Source organism: Saccopteryx bilineata, chromosome 11, assembly GCF_036850765.1.
Source record: "Saccopteryx bilineata isolate mSacBil1 chromosome 11, mSacBil1_pri_phased_curated, whole genome shotgun sequence".
Taxonomy (NCBI): domain Eukaryota; kingdom Metazoa; phylum Chordata; class Mammalia; order Chiroptera; family Emballonuridae; genus Saccopteryx; species Saccopteryx bilineata.
The window spans coordinates 17,999,262-18,020,806 of record NC_089500.1 but is presented as its reverse complement, the minus strand read 5'-3'; the positions used below and the strand labels follow the sequence as shown (position 1 = coordinate 18,020,806).

Sequence of the window (21,545 nt, the reverse complement as noted above, 5' to 3'; positions counted from 1 at the left end):
TATTCTTTTCCAGAGTGTTTTACCCCATTTCTACAGCCGTGGAATCTACATTTGCCCGAAGTTCCTATGGAATGAAGCCCACACTCTCTCCCCAGGATTCCTGATCTTCCAGTAGACACCTCTTCTCTCCCAATCCGTCTTCCCTTTGGGTTCTCCGCTAAATTTTCTCATGTTTCTGTCTTCCAGTCCATCATGCAACACAAATCAACTGATACCACTCACTAGTTATGGTATTGCACAAGTGTTTTCTGATCATGAGCTTTTCTAGTCTTTCCTTCCTTTCACACAGTCTATAAAATCCATCTCTTCAAGAAACCCTATTTTTATTTTTTGAGCTTGAGAAATCATCTTCATGCTTTGTACTTCACTATCCGCCTTTATGTTATATAATAGCACAATATTTTCCCTTGATTAGAAACATTTCTTGACTTTCTCTAACTTGAAAATATCTTTTTTTGTGTGTGTGTATTTTTCTGAAGTTGGAAACGGGGAGGTAGTCAGACAGACTTCCGCATGCGCCTGACCGGGATCCACCCAGCATGCTCACCGGGGGGGATGCTCTGCCCATCTGAGGCGTCGCTCTGTTGCAACCAGAGCCATTCTAGTACCTGAGGCAGAGGCCATGGAGCCATCCTCAGCACCCAAGCCAACTTTGCTCCAATGGAGCCTTGGCTGCAGGAGGGGAAGAGAGAGACAGGGAGGAAGGAGAGGAGGAGGGGTGGAGAAGCAGATGGGCGCTTCTCCTGTGTGCCCTGGCTGGGAATCGAACCCGGGACTCCTGCATGCCAGGCCTATGCTCTACCACTGAGCCAACCGGCCAGGGCTCGAAAAGATCTTTAGGGTAGGTTTAAGAACTTATTCAATGTTGCATCCCTCATAAGACTCAAATGCCCCCACCTCATGGCCTTTGCATGTGAGTTTCTCTGTTTGACAAAGCATCATGTCTACTTCCTCACCTCTTTGAGATCTTTTCTTAGTAAAGCTCTTCCAGACCTCCCTGTTTCAAATTGCCACAGCTCCCAACTTCTACCCTTTTGACTCCCTTCCCTGATTTATCTTTCCCTTCTCTCTCATCCTTTATTTGTATTTATTTTTTCTTTTCTTTTCTTTCTTTTTTTTTTTACTATCTGATTCCTTTGCTATGGGAGGGTGTTTATCTTGCATTTGTCACATTTTTCTCAATCGAGAAGTTTCTGGCACATAGTAGGTGCACAGTAAACACTTGTTGCATAAATTAACTAATGTGTCAGAACACCTGAAATCCCTTCAAAAGAAGTTGTTCTAAACAATTTTTGGTCCATGGGAATATAAGTAAGAATAATTAGTAAAAACAAACAAAACTATTTTAGCTAGAACTTCTAACACACTGAGACATAAGCTCATCACCTTCTAACACTATCTTGCATTCATTTCACACAGAAAGCTGAGAAAGATAACCTGAAAAATTGCATCGATTGCAATTTGGAGGGATGGATATTGGAAAGGGCTATCATATTAAACTTCTCTAGCAGGTTCCAAGGATTCCACAATTCCTGATAGAACAAATACCATATCACTTGTTACTAGCTAAGTCTCTGTAGAAATCAAATAGGACCTTAGAGAAAGTAGAAGGAAACTATTTCCAAAGCCTTTGCTTCTTTTTCCTTTTACTTCTTTTGTTGCCACAGACTATTTGCTTCCAGATATACTAGAATTCTCCTAGGCTATTGTTTTGGTGCATTCTGAGCAGCACAAAATGAAATGGAGTAGATAGGCTAAACGTGTGAGGCCATGCCCAGGCTAAATCAAAGAGTAGCAAGATTTTGAGTGAGACAGAAGCTCATAGCAGGTATTATAATCATGTCTCTGAATTTAATCTCCAATTAAGACTTCGTAGATTCCTTGTGCTTTTATCTAAATCCTGTTCTCACTCTGCAACTTTAGGCCTAATTAGGCAGGCTCATCCATCTAGCCTTATACAATCACCTCTCGTAGCATTTTAGAAAGACTCATCCATGAGTTTTTGGTAAGCGAGCCTTATTAAATATTTGTAGCAATGGAGAGTCAGGCATGTTATTTTCTACCCTTTGTGCTACTTAATGCTTAATACTATGTTTTCTCCACACATTTGATTTTGCTGCAAAGAGATAGTTCCAGCAAAAGATAAAGAAAGGATGTTCAGAGTTGTAATACTCTGCAATTAAGACATAAAGACACCAATTGTATAAACTTCTATTTTTGATCTTGTCCACAATGATGTTAGTTTTAGATCTAGTCCCAATGACCGTTTCCCCCTCCTATTTGTTAACATGTTTGAATACATTACTTACAACTTATGTAATCTTTAGTGCTGTCATAATACAATCCTTATGGATACCAGATAATATCTTTTCCAAGATATTTAAAATAATAGTTTTTCTGATATTTTTTCCCAAGAATTTCAAAAGGTGAATTTCCAGTCTCATTGTATAGTTTATCCAACTGTTACTGGTCATTATTAATGTGGTTATGATTGTTCAACTCAATTTGTCTCAGAATCTCAGAATTAGACAGTTCACAGCCTCTGTACCAGACAAAATCATATGCCCATAGATGTGTTGATTTTTCCAAGCAGGAGACTTTTCTAATACTTCTCTTTGAAGAAACTAGAGCATTTTAATCTTGGCAGGAAGAGACTGGGTTTCGACTTTGAGAAGAAATCTGCTAAGATGCTGATAATGTATTTTCAATCAGTAAAATTAGCCTTTCACTTAATAAATGAAGTGAGCCTCTTCTACCCTCTTTATATCACAAAGAATTAAGATCTCTTATCCTTTGTTTTAATTGGAGACTTAAAATATGTTTCCAGCTAGAGGCATTAGCACTGAGCACCCTACCTCCACAAACTGGGCTTCCAGTTTGAAAATTAGATTAAATGGTTTTGTTGCTGATTGGCTGGAAGCCTATACAACTTCCTGGCTGTAAGCCATTAACACCCTGGCCAGAAGCTCTGACAGGAAGATGAAGAGATTTACACCCTCTGATTTCTGTATTAACAACAAGGACAAAACAGTAGGTGGTCTTGTCAGTGGATAATACAATTTAAAGATATGATTTCTTTCTCCACAGGTGCATTTGCCTCTGAAAATTAGCAGTTCAGCTTGGTGTGTATAATAAGACATCTTCTTGATAAGTTTGATCATATTAAAAATTTGTATTATGGACAAGTTCATGATTTATAAGATTATTAACATTTATCTAAATTATAGGATGGGAGATCAGCTTATTTTTTTAGATCTAAATGCTGGTAACTTAAAAAAGTTTAGTGGAAGGGATGAGCATGGAAATTGTTGTTTCATAAAGGGAAAATACGTACCCTTTATGATAATGGTGAAAAACTTGTGTTAATTATTTGAGTTATTCAAGATAAAATTACTCTTTAATTTTACTTTTTACTCTATACAAGAATAATGCATTATGGTAATATGATTGCTTTGCCCAATTTCTCCACTCATTTCAATAGTTAACTATATATTTTTGCAAAACTATATGTAAAGTAGATATGTATGTATACATAAAATACTTGATATTTTATGTATATATTGACTATAGCTATGCATATAGAAGTTACATATACATGTAGGTATCTATACATCTGTATCTGTGCACGCCCCTACAAACACATATAGGAATATTTATTAATCATGTACATATATGCATATGTCCATATATCAGATATAGACATATACTCAGATAAAGAAAAATTTAAACATATAAAAATTGTTAAATTAGAGATTGGATAAAATTATTAAATTTATATATTTAATACATGTTCTTTTTTCCACTAAATGATTAGATTTCACTGATCTCTAAGTCCTCTTCCAGTTTTAACTGACGAATCTAGTGTTTTTTCATCTTAAGCTCCCTTTCTTGAAACCACTTTAGAATCCTGTAAATGATGGTAGATTATTATTGGAAGATTAAAAGATTGTAGAAGGATTGCCAATGGAAAACCAGGCTATCAATCATCAATTAACTAATAGCCATTTACCACATGCTACTACAAAGGCACTGTGCTAGGCAGAAAAGAATAAAGACAAATTGAAATCTTCTTCTTACTTCAAAAGCATGTAGAATAATTTTGGAGAAATACAGTAGACACTAACATCAAAGCCATCAGGGTAAAGTAGGGATTAATGAGTGGGTGGGAAAATGCTTATCCAAGTCCTACACTTGAGAATCAGGAGAGTTCACTTAAAAAATGTACCTGTATGATAAATCTTGTTTGTTAAATTAATATCCTTATAAAAACCTTTTACTGATAGCTCTTTCAAAGATAATCCAACCATTTGTATCCAAATTATTACAAGTTGTAACCTCTGAATTATAATAGTGAATGTTTCCATAAATTGAGGCAACCATTAAAATGTTCTGCAAAGGTAAGCGCCATTCCATTAAAACTTTAAATACATCAACTGAGGTTGATTATTTTAGCGTTTCCTGAACAGATAGCCCTTTGCCTAAAGGGACAATGGAAAAATAATCACTCCTCAATGAAATCAGACCTAACAAGGGTATTATTTGATGTTTTACACTGTGAAAACTGCACTATATGTGTTCACAGAAATATAGAGCAATATATCTATCTATAGGCAAGCTAAAACAATTGGATTAAAAAGAGATGCATAAAAATATGATAACAATACCAATGAATACTTGATGACTGCCAAATGAGTGCCAATGAGAGTAAATTCAATGAAATATCTGAGAAGAAAGGGAAAAGTAGATAAGATTTGGACCTACAAGTTTGAGTTGGGTTCAGATATTTACTTGTGCATTCAGCAAATATTTGTTGAATGTCTACTAAGTGCAGGCACTGAAGGTACAACAGTAAACAAATCCAAGTAGGGCTCAGTCCTCATGAGGTAGTAAGGAAAAGCAAAGTAATCAGACAGATGGGTGGAGAGAAGAGGGTAGCAAACCTGAAATGGTATATCGGAAAGTACAAAGCCATTCAGAAGCCCAATGAAAAGACTAGTTAGAACATGGCACATGTTGATTAAAGGAGAACTATAGGAAAGAAGGACAGAGAGCAAATAATCTTATAAACCCAAGAAATTTATATTCACTATGGTGAATATATATAAATTGGATAAGAATTTTAGAAAATGATGCTGTGTTCAGAGATCCCCAAATTTAAGTTTAAAATCAGGTTAACCCTTAATATGTTTACTGAGGAGAAATTGCATTCAAGATGCACCTCGCAGGTTACTCATGGGAGCTTAAGATTCATGGACTCCACTAATATGTTAGATGGTTCTAGATGTAAGACTCGGTTTGATCGCACAGTTCCTGAAAGGTGGAGGGGAGATTACAAAAAATGTCAGTATGCATGTCAAGCATCATTCTGATGTAGAAGTACCTGTAAATCACTCTATCAACTGTCTCAGTCTTCAAATATGAGGCCAAGAGAAGAATAAAATTCATAAAAATAGTTTACTTCAAAGAAAGCAGAATTTGATTCAAAGTGAATTCAAAGAATTTGGGAAGATTTTGGATAAATATGGCTGTTTTAAAACTTAAACTTTTGATCTTCTCTTTGTTGAAAAGCTGTATGACTTTAATCAGATTTTACATAGCCTTTGAAAATGAAGAGTTCTAGCTACAAAGCCAAAGTAAATTCGAGTGATTCTAAATTAATGAAAACTCTCAATAAATGACAAGGTAGTTTACTTGAGATTATAAGCAAAGGAAATGAATTGTTCAAATTAACTTGAGTGGAGTTGGTCAGATTTTGCAGTACTGAGCAAATTTTATTGGCTCTTTTCTTATCATAAATCCCCAACCTTGCTAGTCTTTCTGGGAAAAGTCTGAGGAGTTTTGGATCTTCTACATTGCAGGCCCATTAAAGCAGTGACGACATGTTTTATTTGCCTCTATATCTTAATTTTGGTGGATGAATGTAAGATCTGGCCACATATTAGGTTGTTTAAACATAGAATCACACGGTTATATAATTTAAAAATGGATAGAACTTTGACAACCATTTTCTCTAATCTAGTTTTTGAGACTGAGATGCAATGCCACATCCTTTCAATACCACATCTCTTACTCAAGTCTTTTTTGTCTTTCTACATCTCTCCAAACACCCACATATACCCACATATACCCATGTATGCCAAGCAAAATTCCATCTCAACCTGAATATTTTATGTGGAAACCTGGTTCATTCTTTCTTATCTCTTTTCCTTACAAACCACACTCACCCTTCAATAGGTCCTTATGCATATGCCTCAGAATATACCTAGTCTCTCTTCTTCCTCATTCTCACTGCTATCTCACTTTCCCTAACTGTGGAGCAGAATATCACACCCTGCTTATCAATCCCAGGGAGGACTTCCAGACACTGCTGCCCACTGCATCTTGGTATCAGAGTTGCCAAGGGAAACACAGCCAACCATTGGATGGAACCATGCTTTTCTCACCCAGAGAAGAGGCAGAGCAAGTTCAGCTCCAATAGTGGGTAGTGGACCTCAATGGCTAGTGGGCCCCCATGGTCGATGCATGATAATTGACCTACCTGTACCCCTGTTGACCCACAGGAAAAGGACTCCAGATCCTCCCTGTGGAGTCTGAGATACTGAAGTATGGGCAGGTGTGTGGCCAAGGGATGCAGAGTAGTGACTGATAGACACACAGACGGTAATCAGGACTAAGGAACACTCATTGAGTCTGAAACAGGAAACAGTATCACCACGTAAGGTGATGAGCCCAGCACAGGCTGTGTCGGTTCTTTATTCCTTGCTAAAAAAGTGTTGCGGGCCCAAAGTTTATTAATTTTAAAAAAAAATTTATTTGGGCCCTGGCTGGTGCTTCAGTAGATAGAGCCTTGGCCTGGCATATGGATGCCCTGGGTTTGATTCCCAGTCCGGGCACACAAGAGAAGCGATCATCTGCTTCTGCCTCCTCCCTCTCCCCTTCTCTTCCTATTTTCTCCCTCTTCTCTTTCTCTTTTCTTCTTCTTCTTTCCCTCTTTTCTCCATCTTCCTCTTTTCTCTCTCTTCTTTCCCTCTTTTTTCCCTCTTCTCTCCCTCTTTTCTCCCTCTTCTCTCCCTCTTCTCTCCTTTTTCCTCTCCTGCAGCCAATGCCTAGATTGATTCAAACATGGGCCTGGGTTCTGAAGATAGCTCCATTGGAGGGCATCAGCCTCAGGTGCTAAAAATAGCTTGGTAGTTGAGCAGACCCCAGATGAGGTTGCCAGGTGGATCCCAGTAGGGGCACATGCAGGAGTCTGCCTCACTATCTTCCCTTCTCTCACCTAAAAATAAAATTATTAGGGTGACATTGGCTAATACAATTATATAGGTTTCAGGTGTACAATTCTATAACACATTCACCGCCCAAGTCAAGTCTCCTTTTATGCGCCTTATACCATCTTCTATCGCCCTACCCCTTTTCCCTCTGATAATCACCAAGGTGTTGTCTGTGTCTATGAGTTCTTTCTTTTTTCACTTAATCCCTTTACCCTATCACCCAGCCCCACAACCCCCCTTCCTTATGACAGCTGTCGGTCTGTTCTAGCTAAAAATCTGTTTCTGTTTTGCTGGTTAGTTTATTTTATTCATTAGATTCCACAGATGAGTGAAATCATACGGTACTTGTCCTTCTCTGACTGGCTTATAAAGCTCATCGTTCTGAATGCTGGTGAGCGGGGTCACAAGACTGCGTGCACGGGAAGGCCTTTCCCAACACAGGCCGTGTTTTCTTTCACCTGGACTACTGTTCAGTTTGTGAGAGTCCTGCCTTCACTTGCATTCCCCTGCCCTCATCTATTTTCTACCCAGAAACCTGAAGGATATTCAAAACATGTAAATCTGATTCTGTAATTCCCTTGCTCAAAATTCTCTAATAACCTCTTAGTGTAATTGAACTAAGCCCCAAACTTACGAAGATGGTCTAAGGCATCTGAATGACCTACCCCTGGCTCAACCTCTAGTGTCATCTTTTGGCATGCACCTCTCTGCCCACTGTTCTTCAAAGTTTGTGCTCTAGCGATTGAACCGTGCTTCTTTTTAAGAACTAGCTCTCAATACATTAATACTTCTTATTACATTCATAGATTGTAAGATCAGGAAAGATCATAAACAAGCTTGGAAGTAATATTGTTGCTGATTCTATAAAAAGTGTGTAAGTATTTTGATATTTGAGACTTAAAGCTGTTCTGAAGGAATAATTGACTTCCAACCATATTCAAGTGTAACCCACAACTGGCTTCCTTAGATGCAAGGAAAAAATATACCCCTGGCTGCCCAAGCAAGCCCTTTCTCCAGCTTCCTCCTGAGTCCAAGTATCAGACAATACAATAGGCCCAGGAAGATGATTTCACAGCAAAAAAATTATTCTCCAATTTACTGAGGTTCTTCTATAGCCAAATAATTGCTAGGGACTAAGTACATAAAAAGATTGGAATGACTAGACAAAAATTTGGAATAAATGATTAGTTCAGACTTATTGTGCACATTGACTAGAGTGAGTTTGAAACACTTCTCAAACTATGACCTTTGCTGTCACTAGGTCAGATATATTTGGTTATTCTGGGTCAAGCTACCCAAATTTCAGTAATTCTTTAAAAGAGTTTGATTTTCTTAGAGTCTTAATAGAAAAGGTACAACATCATACAAGTTCAACAGCTAAGGAGAAATATTTTGGTTTTTCATTTTCATTGTGTGAATGCACAGCATGCAAATCTGTTTTATTAGCTTCAATTTTCTCCCAGTAGGTACTTCCAAATCTAAATTAAAATTAAATAGATTCACCAGAAGTCTTTAATCAAAATTATTATTTCTGTGGGGGTTTCTTGGTTCTCATATTACAGATAGAGCTCATGGGGGAGGGAAAAGAAACTATCATTCTGAGAGAAAAAAAAGTTGAATCCTTTTAATATATTTGATGTGGATCTTAGTCATTATTAAATTAAGTTTAATCAGTTATATACTGAAATTAAGGCTGACAGTACTCTTTGGCTCCCTCCTTCTATTGAAAATATACTTCATTTAGGTTTCTCCATCTTTAGGTCTCTGTCAACAAATTCTGCATAAAAGACTCAGTGTATATTTTTGACAGAAATAAACATATTTGAGAGGAGGGTAGTCCTACAAAGTAAATAATGTTGCAGGGATCTTCCCTAGGGCCCTTTACAGCCATGCAAAGACCATACTTTACTTATACCTACTCTGCTTTACACAGTGCCTAATACAGTGGTGGGCAAAAATTGTTTTACAGTTGTGATACAGATGCATAATACAATAATTACTAAATAATAATATAAGAATACATTCTGTGTTTTGCATACTTGCAACTGTAAACCTATTTTTGTCAACCCCTGTATGTATGCATATGGTGTTACTAGTAATAAGAGGAATTAGCACTTGGTTTAAAGATTGACAAATAGAAGATAATATAATCCTTTGGATAATATGCTCAATTAAAGGTTTGGAACTATCTTAACCCAATAGATCCCTGTTTTAATGACCTTTGAAACTAAAAGGATAATCTTTTCAAAGGTTTCTGGTTACGGGCCTCCCTGTTATGGGGGTTTTGTCATGATTTATTCAAGAATTATGCTGGATGTGAATCTCACACTGTGTCATACCCATTCTGCCCTCATAGAGTTTATAGTATTTGTGTCATTGAAACACCCATGACATATGATTAAAGAATACAAGCCTTTCTTATTTGGTTGAGAAAAGCATTTGTAGAGGTCTCTTAGTGCTTCTCCCTTATTTACTTAATTATTTACCATCAAGAGAACCTAGATAAAGTTGGAAGGGGTGGTGACAATGACGTCATGTAAAACAAAATATTGTACCACTTTAAGAGCTTGCTTTTCTGTTATTTGGTTGATTCGTCTGTGCCTTGATTTAAGTACAGTTTACAAGTAGGTCCAACAAATATCTGCCACATTTATAATCAACTTTCATGAGTGCTGTGACCATTCATTATCCATGTATAATGAGATTTAAGCTTAATGGAAAATCTAAGCCTGAATTCTGTAAAATTATTCATTACTATTGATTATAAACCAATCTCAGGTTTTATAATAAGAATTTTATCTGCAGATAGAGAATGAAAATAAAGTTATTTTCAAAGTCTGTGGAGGTAAACATGTCTTCATAAAATCAATATGCTCATGAATAGTTGCTCACAATCTACATTCACTCTAACACCCTGAAAAGAGTATTAGAAATGTTAGCAAAATTATTCTTTTGTATGTTTTAAAATATACCTGTTTAAAAAAAAATTTCTCCTTACTTTTAAAAATATCTATTAACATAATTTTATATGGTTGTATAATGTTAAGTACAGTGACTATACCATAATCTGCTTAGGCAATCACCAACTGTCTGATTAGCTCATTTTTTTATCATTCACTATTTTAAATACAGTTTCATTGAATAATTTTATACATCTAACTTTTTTTCTTTTTCTATCTAAGAACAGATTTCTAGAGGTGGAGTTTTTGCATTAAATTGTTACGTTGCTCATTGCCAAATCAATTTTCAAAGGTAGTGTATTGATTCACACTTTCGGAATTAGTTAGTTATCATCTTGAAATATATGCAAGGCTAGATTAAAGCAGTAATTTTTAATGGGTGTGCTGCAAGAATTTTTATAATATGAAATATTTGTTTAGTCAGGGGCACTGACCTTTTATCCTTAGATTGTCAAATAAAAAATGACAACAACCAATATAACAGTAACCATCTGGTGTAAATGAATCAAAATTATACCTATTTTTTTTTGTCAGATTGGAAAAAAGTATATTTTCTATTGTGCCATAGAATTTTAGTAGTTTATGTATGCCATGGGATGACAAAGGTAGAATGTAACTGGGTTAAAACATGATATAATTTTTGTTTATATTTTCAGTTGTTGATTATTAATGAACATTTCCTACATTAGAAGTTTTTCTTTTTTAAGAATACCTAAAGAAAATCTTATAGTAGCCTGAGCCAGTTAACTCAGTTGTTTAGAGTGTCATCCTGCTAAGCAAAGTTTATGGGTTTGACCCATAGTCAGGGCACATACTGGAACAGATAGATGTTTCTGTCTCACTCTCTTTCCCTTCCTCCCTCTATATGATCAATCAATAAATTTTTTTAAAAAAGAAAGTCTTATGGTAAAGAATAAAAATAACCCCTAATTGATCTGCATTATATATATCAGTTTTCTTTTGAATATGTATATATACACAGGTAAAAGACTTATTTTAGTCATCAAAGATATGGTAGGTCAGCTAAAGGGAAAGGTAGCTGCCACTAAACAGGGGTGCTATCTGGCCCTTTCTGTAAGAAAAACTCTATGCTAACTTAATGGAGAATAATGGCATTGATGGTCAATATAATTTGATTAGATTTCATGAAGGGTCTATATCCAGGGAAACAGTAACATGTTGAGCTTGAGCCGGGAATTAGCTACCATATACTAGTTCAGATGGATGAAGGAAAAGCTGTTTATAAAGCTACCTAGTAAAATATTTCCTATTTGATGCTGAAGTTAACAAAAGACATGGATGGGCCAAGCTGAACCATGCTTGTCTGACTGCGGATCATGAAACCAAGAGGAACAGGGCTGTGAGTGCATAGGTGTCAATCATATCTGAGAACTGTTCTCCAGGAAACGTTGGGAGGGGCCTGGACTCCAGCTCTGGATTTGCTGGCCAATCCCAGGGAGTACCTTTGAAAACTCCATCTCTTCAAAGATGGCACCCTTTTCCAGTTCTTATAGAAGCACCACGTAGGCTACCAGAGGCCCAAAAGCTGTTATTAACACCTCTGTGGACTTGAAGGCCAAGAATCTAGCAAGGCTACTTGGTGTGATTATGATAGACCAGCATTTCAATTGGCTCTCGATATTATAAGAGTCCCAGAATGACCAGCTAGTTCCAAATCTTAGTTAAAATCAGTCTTCAAGAATGTGGGAGAATACTAGCTCTTCATAGCATTTAAAACAGACAAACTCCAAAGCTCATTCTGAGGTTTTGTTGATGAGATTCCTGAACAATTTTTTTTTTTCCTTAGGGGATGAATTCATTGTGTGCTAATAATCGTTCAGAGTCAAACAAACTGTGTAATGTGCCTGTAAAGTTTTTCTTTTCCTTTCATGCTTCTTCTATGACATTCTTTTGATGTTCAATTAATTGGCCACATTGCTGTTTCTCATAAAATTTTATTTATTTATTTATTTATTTATTTATTTATTTATTTACTTTTGTGACTGAGACAGAGAAAGACAGAGGGACAAATAGGGACAGACAGACAGGAAGGCAGAGAGAGGATAAGCATCAATTCTTCGTTCTGGCACCTTAGTTGTTCATTGATTGCTTTCTCATATGTGCCTTGACTGTGAGTTTACAGCAGACTAGTGACCCCTTGCTTGAGCCAGCGACCTTGGCCTCAAGCTAGTGAGCCTTGCTCAAACCAGATGAGCCTGTGCTCAAGCTGGCGACCTCAGGGGTCTCAAACCTGGGTCCTCCGTGTCCTAGTTCGATGGCCTATCCACTGCACCACCAGCTGGTCAGACTCTCATAAAATTACACAATGAGTAAGTACATGTGGCTTACTAGACTTGTTTGGCAATGCCACGTTCAAGCTGCTGCTCTTCACCCTGCCACCTAGGAGTCTGTAATTTTGTCAATGAGAATGGAGAAGCTAAAGCAAAAACAAAAACCTTTAAAAACTAAAGAAATGTGAAATGGTAACTCTGAGAGACACAGGGCAGAAACATGCATCCTGTTGGTTCCTGGCATCCTTTGTTGGTCTTCCGGCTGCTAAAAAGGAACAAAATCTAATTGGAGAATTTCACGGGGGTAAACAAGGTCTGGCTTTGAGGGGACATCGCTTTTAGGCTTTAGTTTGGAGCAAACTAGGCATTGCCAGCAGCTCTGCCCTGGCAGCTCTAGAAGATGACCACAGTGCTGGATATTTAAAAAGCGAGGCATGTTTCCAAGCCCCGGGTCTGTCCCCCAATTGATAAGTCTTCTATTAAATGAACTTTAATTCCTTAATAATTAGCCCTTCCACGGGAGGAGATGAGGATCCCGATAGTCTGCCAGAGAGGTTAGAGGGCAAAGCAAAAAAATGTGTCATTTTCAGATTAGAATTTCAAAGAAAGAATAAGACCAATCTCAGACAGAGGGTGCGAGTGGAGGAGAGGTCTCCCTAGAGGTGAGGCGACTTGGTGTAAACCTGGCCTGTGAAATGCTTTTTATTTCATTTTGCTTAAAAAGCCAAACAGTTTAGAATTAAATGAATCTGCGAGTGCATGTTGAAGATCCTCAAACTTTCTGTGTGGGACTGATGGAAGGATTTCTCCCAGTCCATGTGGTGCCTGTGTGCTTGGGTGGAAGAAGAGACTATAGTTCTCGTTATTTTAATTCTAACATGTTTGATGTCCCTGCAGATTTCATTGCCATGGTGATTTTTTCTTTTTTACCTTTTTTTTTTTTTTTTAGCACCACAAAGGAAAAGCCCAAGTGAAAAATATTTGCTGCTTTTGCTATTGATGTTTCTACTGCCCTGGTGACAGACAAGAGTCTGGTTGTCCCTAGCTCCTGAGGAAATATGTATTGGCCAGAACGTGGCTGATGGCTGCAGCCTTCACCCAGGCGGTCCCAGCTGGTGAGGCTGGCTCTGAGAAGCTGATAACTTTGTTCCTGGGGACCTTGATTTCAAGGGAGAATGGGGAAATCTCCTTCAAAATGTATATTACCAGTCCGCAGTTTACATTGACAGGACTTAGATAAAATTTTCATGGAGGTACTAGGCATAGCTCCCTGCCTTCTCCATACAATCTCTTTTCAATTGAAAGTCTTGATGGGTTGACATTTGTGTGGCCGCAGTTGTTTTTATTTTCCCCGAAGAAACCTCTGTTTTCTCCCTCTCTGTATGCCTTTGTTATCCTTCCTAGACCTCCCAATATTTAGGGCCTGGGATATATTCCTAAACTATTGTACCAATAATACATTTTCCACCATTCAACAAATATTGGGTGGACAGTTATGTGCTATGTACTACACTAAGTTCTCACAGCACAACATAAAACAGACCCGGGTCTGCTTTTATGAAATGTATAGATTAGCTGGGAAGATGGCTATTGAATTAATTTCCCTGTCAATTGATTACAATTGATAGAAGTTCTACAAAGGAGAGATATAGGAAGGAACAAGTGGTTCCACCTGGGTTTGAAGACAGTCTCTCTCTCTCTCTCTGAGGAGGTGAGTGTTCTGGCACTGTTGGTACTATTATACCCCAGGTATCCAAACACTGTGTTACTGAGGAGCTGAAAATAATAAAATCTTCATTTTTTTTTTTTGCATGGGTAGTGAGTAAATGTTCTAGAAAAGAATTGTGCTTAGAGCTGTTTAACAAGTCTTGAGCAACATTTGACAAAGTAACATATGTATAAATAGACACTTAACGAATTCTTTTAGTGTTAAAATTAGTATTAGGGAATAACTGAAGGGTGTTTTACAGAAATCAAAATAAACAGGGTGAGATCCATTTCTCCATGGTACTCTCATAACAGCTATGCATCTTTTTTTCACAGCACCTAATGCTCACTATACAACTACAGTTAGGGCAGTTGACATTAGTAAAATTTCTGATGCTGAAGCCTAGGCACTTTTACTCACTTAAAAATGCATTATAAGTGTCCATGTTTATCATTTCTAGGAAAGGGAATAAACAGAGCTCTAATATATGTTTGACTTCATATGTAAAACAACATGTTCTTTTATGTTAATGGTTCCTGACCTGATCCCTCAGTAGGTGCAGGTCATTGTTAATACACAAATGTGCAAATGATGTGTAAACTTGTAAGGTGGCTGATGTGGGACACTTCCAGCAAGTCCTGGTATTTCTAGATTTAAAGCAGTAGTTATATTCTGGGCCAGACTAGGTATGAGGGTAGGAACCGTGACCACAGTTCATTCTTGGAAACAGCCTTTCAATGAAACCAACAATGAAAGTCCGCCATGAAAACACCAAAAATAGATGTGTGTACTATTTTTAATAGTACAAGTACTTCAAGCTGAAGTTTGCCTATAAGACAATTTAGAAAGAACATACTATTAAACAACAGAATTTTTACCCAGTTCTGTGCTGTACTTGGAGCAGGAGTCGGGAGGTACCGATACATAAAAGAAATTCCTCTTGAGATATTTTTGTTTAGATGGGAAAATAAAGTATGTGAAAAAGTATAATAATTCAGTTCTAAAGCTTATGTTTAAACATTCATGCATAATGCAAACATTTGAATCAGTTTTGCTCCCATTCCAATCCTACCTATAAAGTCAAGACAATAATACTTAAAGAGCTGTTCTGAGGATTAAATAAACTCATACACAAAGGAGTTCTGAATAGAGTAAAAGGTAAAACTGAGATCCTGTGCAAACTCATTCAAGTGATTAAGAGTAAAACAGGGAAGTGCCCCTAAGTAATCTGGCACCTAGGTACATTTATCCCAAAATGCCACAGAATATATTAGAAAGTGAAGATACATTCAAACATAATTATCAAAATTTGGATGTTTGCAATGCTTTATTTAAATAGTTGGAGTCACATAGAATCTCAGTAAATATTTATGTATTTTTTTCTTTTAGTAGTTATTCGAATACTCTGTGTATATAAAATACAAAAAAAAGAAAAACCCACATATACAAACATAAACACTTTCCAGGATTTATTATACAATCAACTTTGTCATGCTATCTCTGAGTTTTGAGTGCTATAAAAAAATCAAAAGGTTGAGAGGTGATTTCCAATAAACAAGACTAGGGGAATGAATTTTTTGACTCAATATCTAAGAATGACTACAGTTTGGATGGGTAGCTATTAGAGGATAGAGTATAGCTCTTTGGAGGAAATATGAGAACTAATTTAAGAGGAAGCCATGTTTATGGCATAGGACAGTTCAATAGATTGGAGAATTATTTTGCAGAGTTGTGGAAGATGGGCCCAGATGACACATTGCATTAGGTCCTTGGGTACTAGAATTAGAGATGTAAGAGATAATACTAGAAATTTTTTTGGAACATCAGTTTCCCGAGTGAAACAAAAACTTTGGTGATATAGACATATTGATTCTTTGACTATGGTTGAAGTGAATTTGGGTAAGAAAAAAGTAGAGATAGAAAGAGCATTTGTGTTGTGATTACAGTGCATCAGATGTGATCTAATGAGACTGAATCAAGCTGTTGTCATGAACAGGCAGGCTCTTGTTGAGCAGGTAACTATTTTTCATGAGCATCTAGTTAAAACTATACCTGTATCTATGCATAAAGCATTAGAAATTGTTTGTATTGCATTAGAGCATTAAACAACTCTTCTGACAATAATGTATTTCATTCTTACGATAAAAATGTATTTAATGGCCATTACCAGGTGCTCATACTCATGCCTTGAAAATATAGTACCAACTTGATAGCCTATAACTTCCTTTCCTTTTAATACTATTGCTGGTTTGTACTCCATTGTGAGATCTGAGTGGTACAGTTCAGCACAATATTGGGAACATTAATTCAAGCCATATGAAGCCTCATAAACTTAAAATTGTTCTTTTATGTACAGGGTGTCCTTTGTAGAGACAAAAAGGAAAAGCTATGAGTCATATTTATAATTTCTCACTGTGAAATAATCAACCTTTTGAAGTTTTCAAACATCACATTGTTAAATTTTAAATAGCAGGCATTTCTGACCTCTGTTTATTAAACTTGGAAATCAGCACAGAATGCATAATGAATAAGCATGTGGGTAATAGCTAATGCCATTAAGTCTAATTATATTAATACACAATTTCATGCATCATGTATGATTCTTCCAGCAAGAAGTTGATGTAAGGGAACCAATTGTTGAGTATCATTTTGAATTACATTTTAATTTCATAATTTATTCTGTGTTCTAGAACTTTGTAAGTGGATGTTTTGAATGCCACAGGAATTCAAATGTAAGATAGATATTTAGAATTCTATCAATATGTATAACTTATATAGGACTATATATATGAATATATAAAAGTATCTAGATATTTTATCAACATTAAAAATATTTTTACCTACATTATATAAAATATATAGCTTGTATCTGTGGGTACATCATTCCCAGCTACATTTTCTTAATTACAAAATTAAGTGCTATGGATAAAGACCAAGAAGAAAACTATTAAATAAAACAGTCATAAATTTGTTGGAACATCTGTTGACACACATAACCATCATTACTCGTAGTTTTGCTTTGTGTAGTATATATAAATCATTATGTGTTCAAATACATACTGGAAACCCGTGCCAGAGCCAATCAGTAGTAGATTAATGTATTTTCTTCTGAACAAACTCATGACTATACACTACAAATAGCCTGGCAATTGGACTCTGGACAATGAGCTAGGGCACAGGTGAACTGAGTCCTTTTGTTCTTCTCTCAGCTGTAGATTCAGCAGTTACCAATTAATTCTGATAACCGAATGAAAAGAAAATTAGATTTGTGTCTGACGCCCCCTGCAGGCACATCTACAGTGTTGAGACAAACAGCTCAATGAACCAAGATTACAAAGCCTGAACTGGGGAACCAGATCACTAATTTCAGTACCTACAGGTGTGGGATAAATTTGAATTGATAAATTAGTATTTGCATCAATATTAATGTTTCCCCATGGTCTAGGATTAATCTTTTTTGCTAAAGAACAACCCTAATATTGCATCTCGAGGTCTGCAGGCCTGTTTATGTGAGTGCAGCTGTAAGGAGGGGTGTACCTTATTTGACAGTGTGTCCTTATCCCATATGTGATATTGATGGAATTTATGATTTTGTAGACTCACTAATCTCTTGTTTTTTCATTTTAACAGTTTCTAATGAAAGTTGTATACAAGATTACTTTGTTAATGAATGTTCTCAGTTGTTTCTTCATGTATTTGTATTTTTTCTTTCCTACGTGGTGAGATTCAGCTTTATGTTCAAGGACCTTTTCGAGATCTTCATCCAGCTTCAGTCTACTGATAAACACCTTGCTGGGGTGAATGCCCACATGAACAGTTGTCTCATTAGCTCTCCCTTGCTGCACCCATTCACTAGAGAAGACATATTTCTTTCTGTGTGTAGACCTGGACGACTTTGTCAATTTGCTGCCCTTTGTAGTGTCCTCGCACACCCTGAACTTCCTTATCCTTTTGGATGAGCATGGAGGGAGCACTGGACTTCTGTCTCAGCTCTTTGGAAAGAGTATAAGACATAGTCCTCCTGCAACTGTGGAAAGGTGAACCGAAATGCCTTTTACTGTTCTTGCTCTGGTCAGAAGTCATAAAGGGATTGATCTTCATTTTAACCGCTGGTCCTTCTTCAATGGCCGCTCATTCTGAGTCTCAACTTCCTAATGTGTAAAGTTAGGATACTCTTGTCTGCTCTGTTTATTTTACAAGGTTGTTGTATTAATTAAAAATAACAAATGCTGGCCTGACCTGTGGTGGCGCAGTGGATAAAGCGTCGACCTGGAAATGCTGAGGTCGCCGGTTCGAAACCCTGGGCTTGCCTGGTCAAGGCACATATGGGAGTTGATGCTTCCAGCTCCTCCCCCCTCCTCTCTCTCTGTCTCTCCTCTCTCTCTCTCCCTCTGTCTCTCCCTCTCCTCTCTAAAAATGAATAAATAAATAAAAAAAAAGATAAAAAAAAATAACAAATGCTAAATTTCTAGCAATTAATGACAACACTGTTATTTTCTGAGCCACAAAAACTACTGTAGTTCTAGACACATACTGTGGTCAAATGAGAAGAGCACATGAGGTGAAATATGAGAAAATACTTTGTAAAATACAACGTACTATAAAGAATACACATGTGATTGTTTTTACTGGTTATTTATCCTTCCTTCTTTGTTTTTCTTATAGGACCACTGAGGTTTCTATCACAGACAGAATCTGTCACTGCCTTCATGGGAGACACAGTGTTGCTCAAGTGTGAAGTCTTTGGGGAGCCTATGCCAACTATACACTGGCAGAAAAACCAGCAGGACCTGACCTCACTCCTGGGTGACTCCCGAGTGGTGGTCCTGCCCTCTGGCGCGTTGCAGATCAGCAGACTTCAACCAGGGGACACAGGGATCTATCGGTGCTTAGCCCGGAATCCAGCCAGCACAAGAACAGGAAATGAAGCCGAAGTCAGACTGTTATCAGGTGCTGTGGTGCTCTTTTATTCTTTCCAGAATTCAGCTCTCTAAAGTACTTTAAACAACCATGTTTCCTTTAACCAACAGTTTGTATTTGTTTTAAGTTATTTATTGTTTACTGGGGTTTTGTTTTATGATTTTTCTTTTCATTTGGACCATTAGCTGAAGGTATGCCAAAAGCTTTTCTTATTTGTGCTGGTCTTTTTTTTTTCCCCTGTATTTTTCTGAAGCCTGAAACGGGGAGAGACAGTCAGACAGACTTCCGCATGCGCCCGACCGGGATCCACCCGGCACGCCCACCAGGGGGCGACGCTCTGCCCACCAGGGGGCGATGCTCTGCCCCTCCGGGGCGTCGCTCTGTTGTGACCAGAGCCACTCTAGCGCCTGGGGCAGAGGCCGAGGAGCCATCCCCAGCGCCCAGGCCATCTTTGCTCCAATGGAGCCTCGGCTGCGGGAGGGGAAGAGAGAGACAGAGAGGAAGGAGAGGGGGAGGGGTGGAGAAGCAGATGGGCGCTTCTCCTGTGTGCCCTGGCCGGGAATCGAAACCGGGACTTCTGCACGCCAGGCCGACGCTCTACCACTGAGCCAACCGGCCAGGGCCTGTGCTGGTCTTATAGTTGAACTTTCCAGAGAAACAGATATTTCCCTTATGTTTGGCTTTCTTCATTAATTCACTCATTCCATTAATATCTGAGGGTTTCTTTGTGCAAAGTCCACTGCTAATTATTTTATTGTATTACTTTATTTTCCTCTGATAATATTTTCTAAAGATGAAGTCGATGTTTAGCACAGTTAAGAAACTTCCTCAAGTTAAAATTAAACATTTATTGACTCATTGATATATCCACTCATTTTTGAGAAGTATGTGCTAAGTACTAGGGATATATCATGACTATGAATCACAGACAGCCTGGCTAGAGTTTTGGTGAACATAGGCGTATACATAATTACTATAAAAAGTGATATTATGATAAAGAAAATTGTTTCTCTCCATCTCTTATGTCTCTTTTTCTTCTCTGGGAAATCTCTAAGACTCTGGGCTTATGTTCCTCTCCAAAATAATCAGAGGTTGGATTGGGTATTCTCTAGGATCTTGTCTCTTCTGATAATTGCTATTATCTAATATCTAAGTAATACTTACTTTCTCACTTAGTCCCACTTGTAAAGTTTACTTAGACTTGTGAGAATTGCCAAAAAGGCACATCCTGAGAAACTGTGCTGGCCTCCCAATCAAAGCATTGATGTTGGCTCTTGTCTCTGTATTCTCTGTATAGCTCTCACAGACCTTTCAGCTATGTGGAGGGTCATATTCCCAAGTCATTCCAAAAGCAAACTGACAATTTGATTGCAACTTTCTAGGTATTTTAATAAGGACACGCCTAAAATCTTTTTAAATTCTTTTGTGTATTCTTTTCTGTTAGTCACAGAGATACTGACTTAAATATGTTCACGACAATCAACAGCTCTGTTACCTTCTATCCACTAGGCAGTGAAAGATTAAATGTAGCATTTATTCCCAAAACGTGCATGCATTTATTTAGGCATCTATTAGATAGACAAAAATTTTAAATATTTATATTCACGTATCCTAAATAATGCACCTGTTAAGTCTGTCACGGGGGAAGCTTAGGTATACCACATAGAAAATTGGCAGAATATGTTTAACTATCTTAATATGACTGAGAGGTTGTTTCCCTGTGGTATTAAGGGATAAAGTTGAACTAATTAAGTATTAAATCTGGGATGGAAAGTTTTGAAAGACACAGAGACATTGTCATCAAATCACCATTTATCTTTATTTGTTGATCATGTAAAAATGTATTTTCATTGTAATCCATGAAGATTTATTTATTTATTTATTTATTTATTTATTATAATTTTTTTTTAGATTTTATTTATTCATTTTTAGAGAAAGAGGAGAGAGAGAAAGACTGAGAGAGAGAAGGGGAGAGGAGCAGGAAGCATCAACTCCCATATGTGCCTTGACCTGGCAAGCCCAGGGTTTTGAACTGGCGACCTCAGTATTCCAGGTCGACGCTTTATCCACTGTGCCACCACAGGTCAGGCCTGAAGATTTGTTTAAAGCCAAATTTCATATTGTTAATTTGGCTAAATCAAGGATATGTCAGTATACGTTGGAGGTGTCTGGGTATTTCTTACCTGAATGGAAAATGGAAATTTATGATACTGTTAAATTTAATGAGAACTTTTCTCTAAATTCTATTTGAATAATATAAACTTCAAAAAGGAATTAGGAGCTGAGGTAATACACCCTCCCCCACATTCATACTCACACCCACACACATGTTATTGTCATATTTAAGCTTGTCTCATTTGCTGTTGATCACACTATTGAATGGACTTATGTTTGT

At 37.2% G+C, this 21,545-nt stretch overlaps 1 protein-coding gene and 1 pseudogene across 1 annotated transcript in view; one reads left to right on the top strand and one right to left on the bottom strand.

The window, feature by feature from the left end:
• The window catches only part of DCC (DCC netrin 1 receptor), a 1,159,181-nt gene that overhangs the window by 527,776 nt on the left and 609,860 nt on the right, over window positions 1-21,545 (top strand). Inside the window, exon 3 of the mRNA XM_066246236.1 lies at window positions 18,896-19,180. Within this exon, the coding sequence (XP_066102333.1) occupies window positions 18,896-19,180 (285 nt within the window). The remainder of the gene's footprint in view (window positions 1-18,895; window positions 19,181-21,545) is intronic.
• Window positions 17,854-18,331, bottom strand: LOC136315588 (large ribosomal subunit protein uL24-like; annotated as a pseudogene).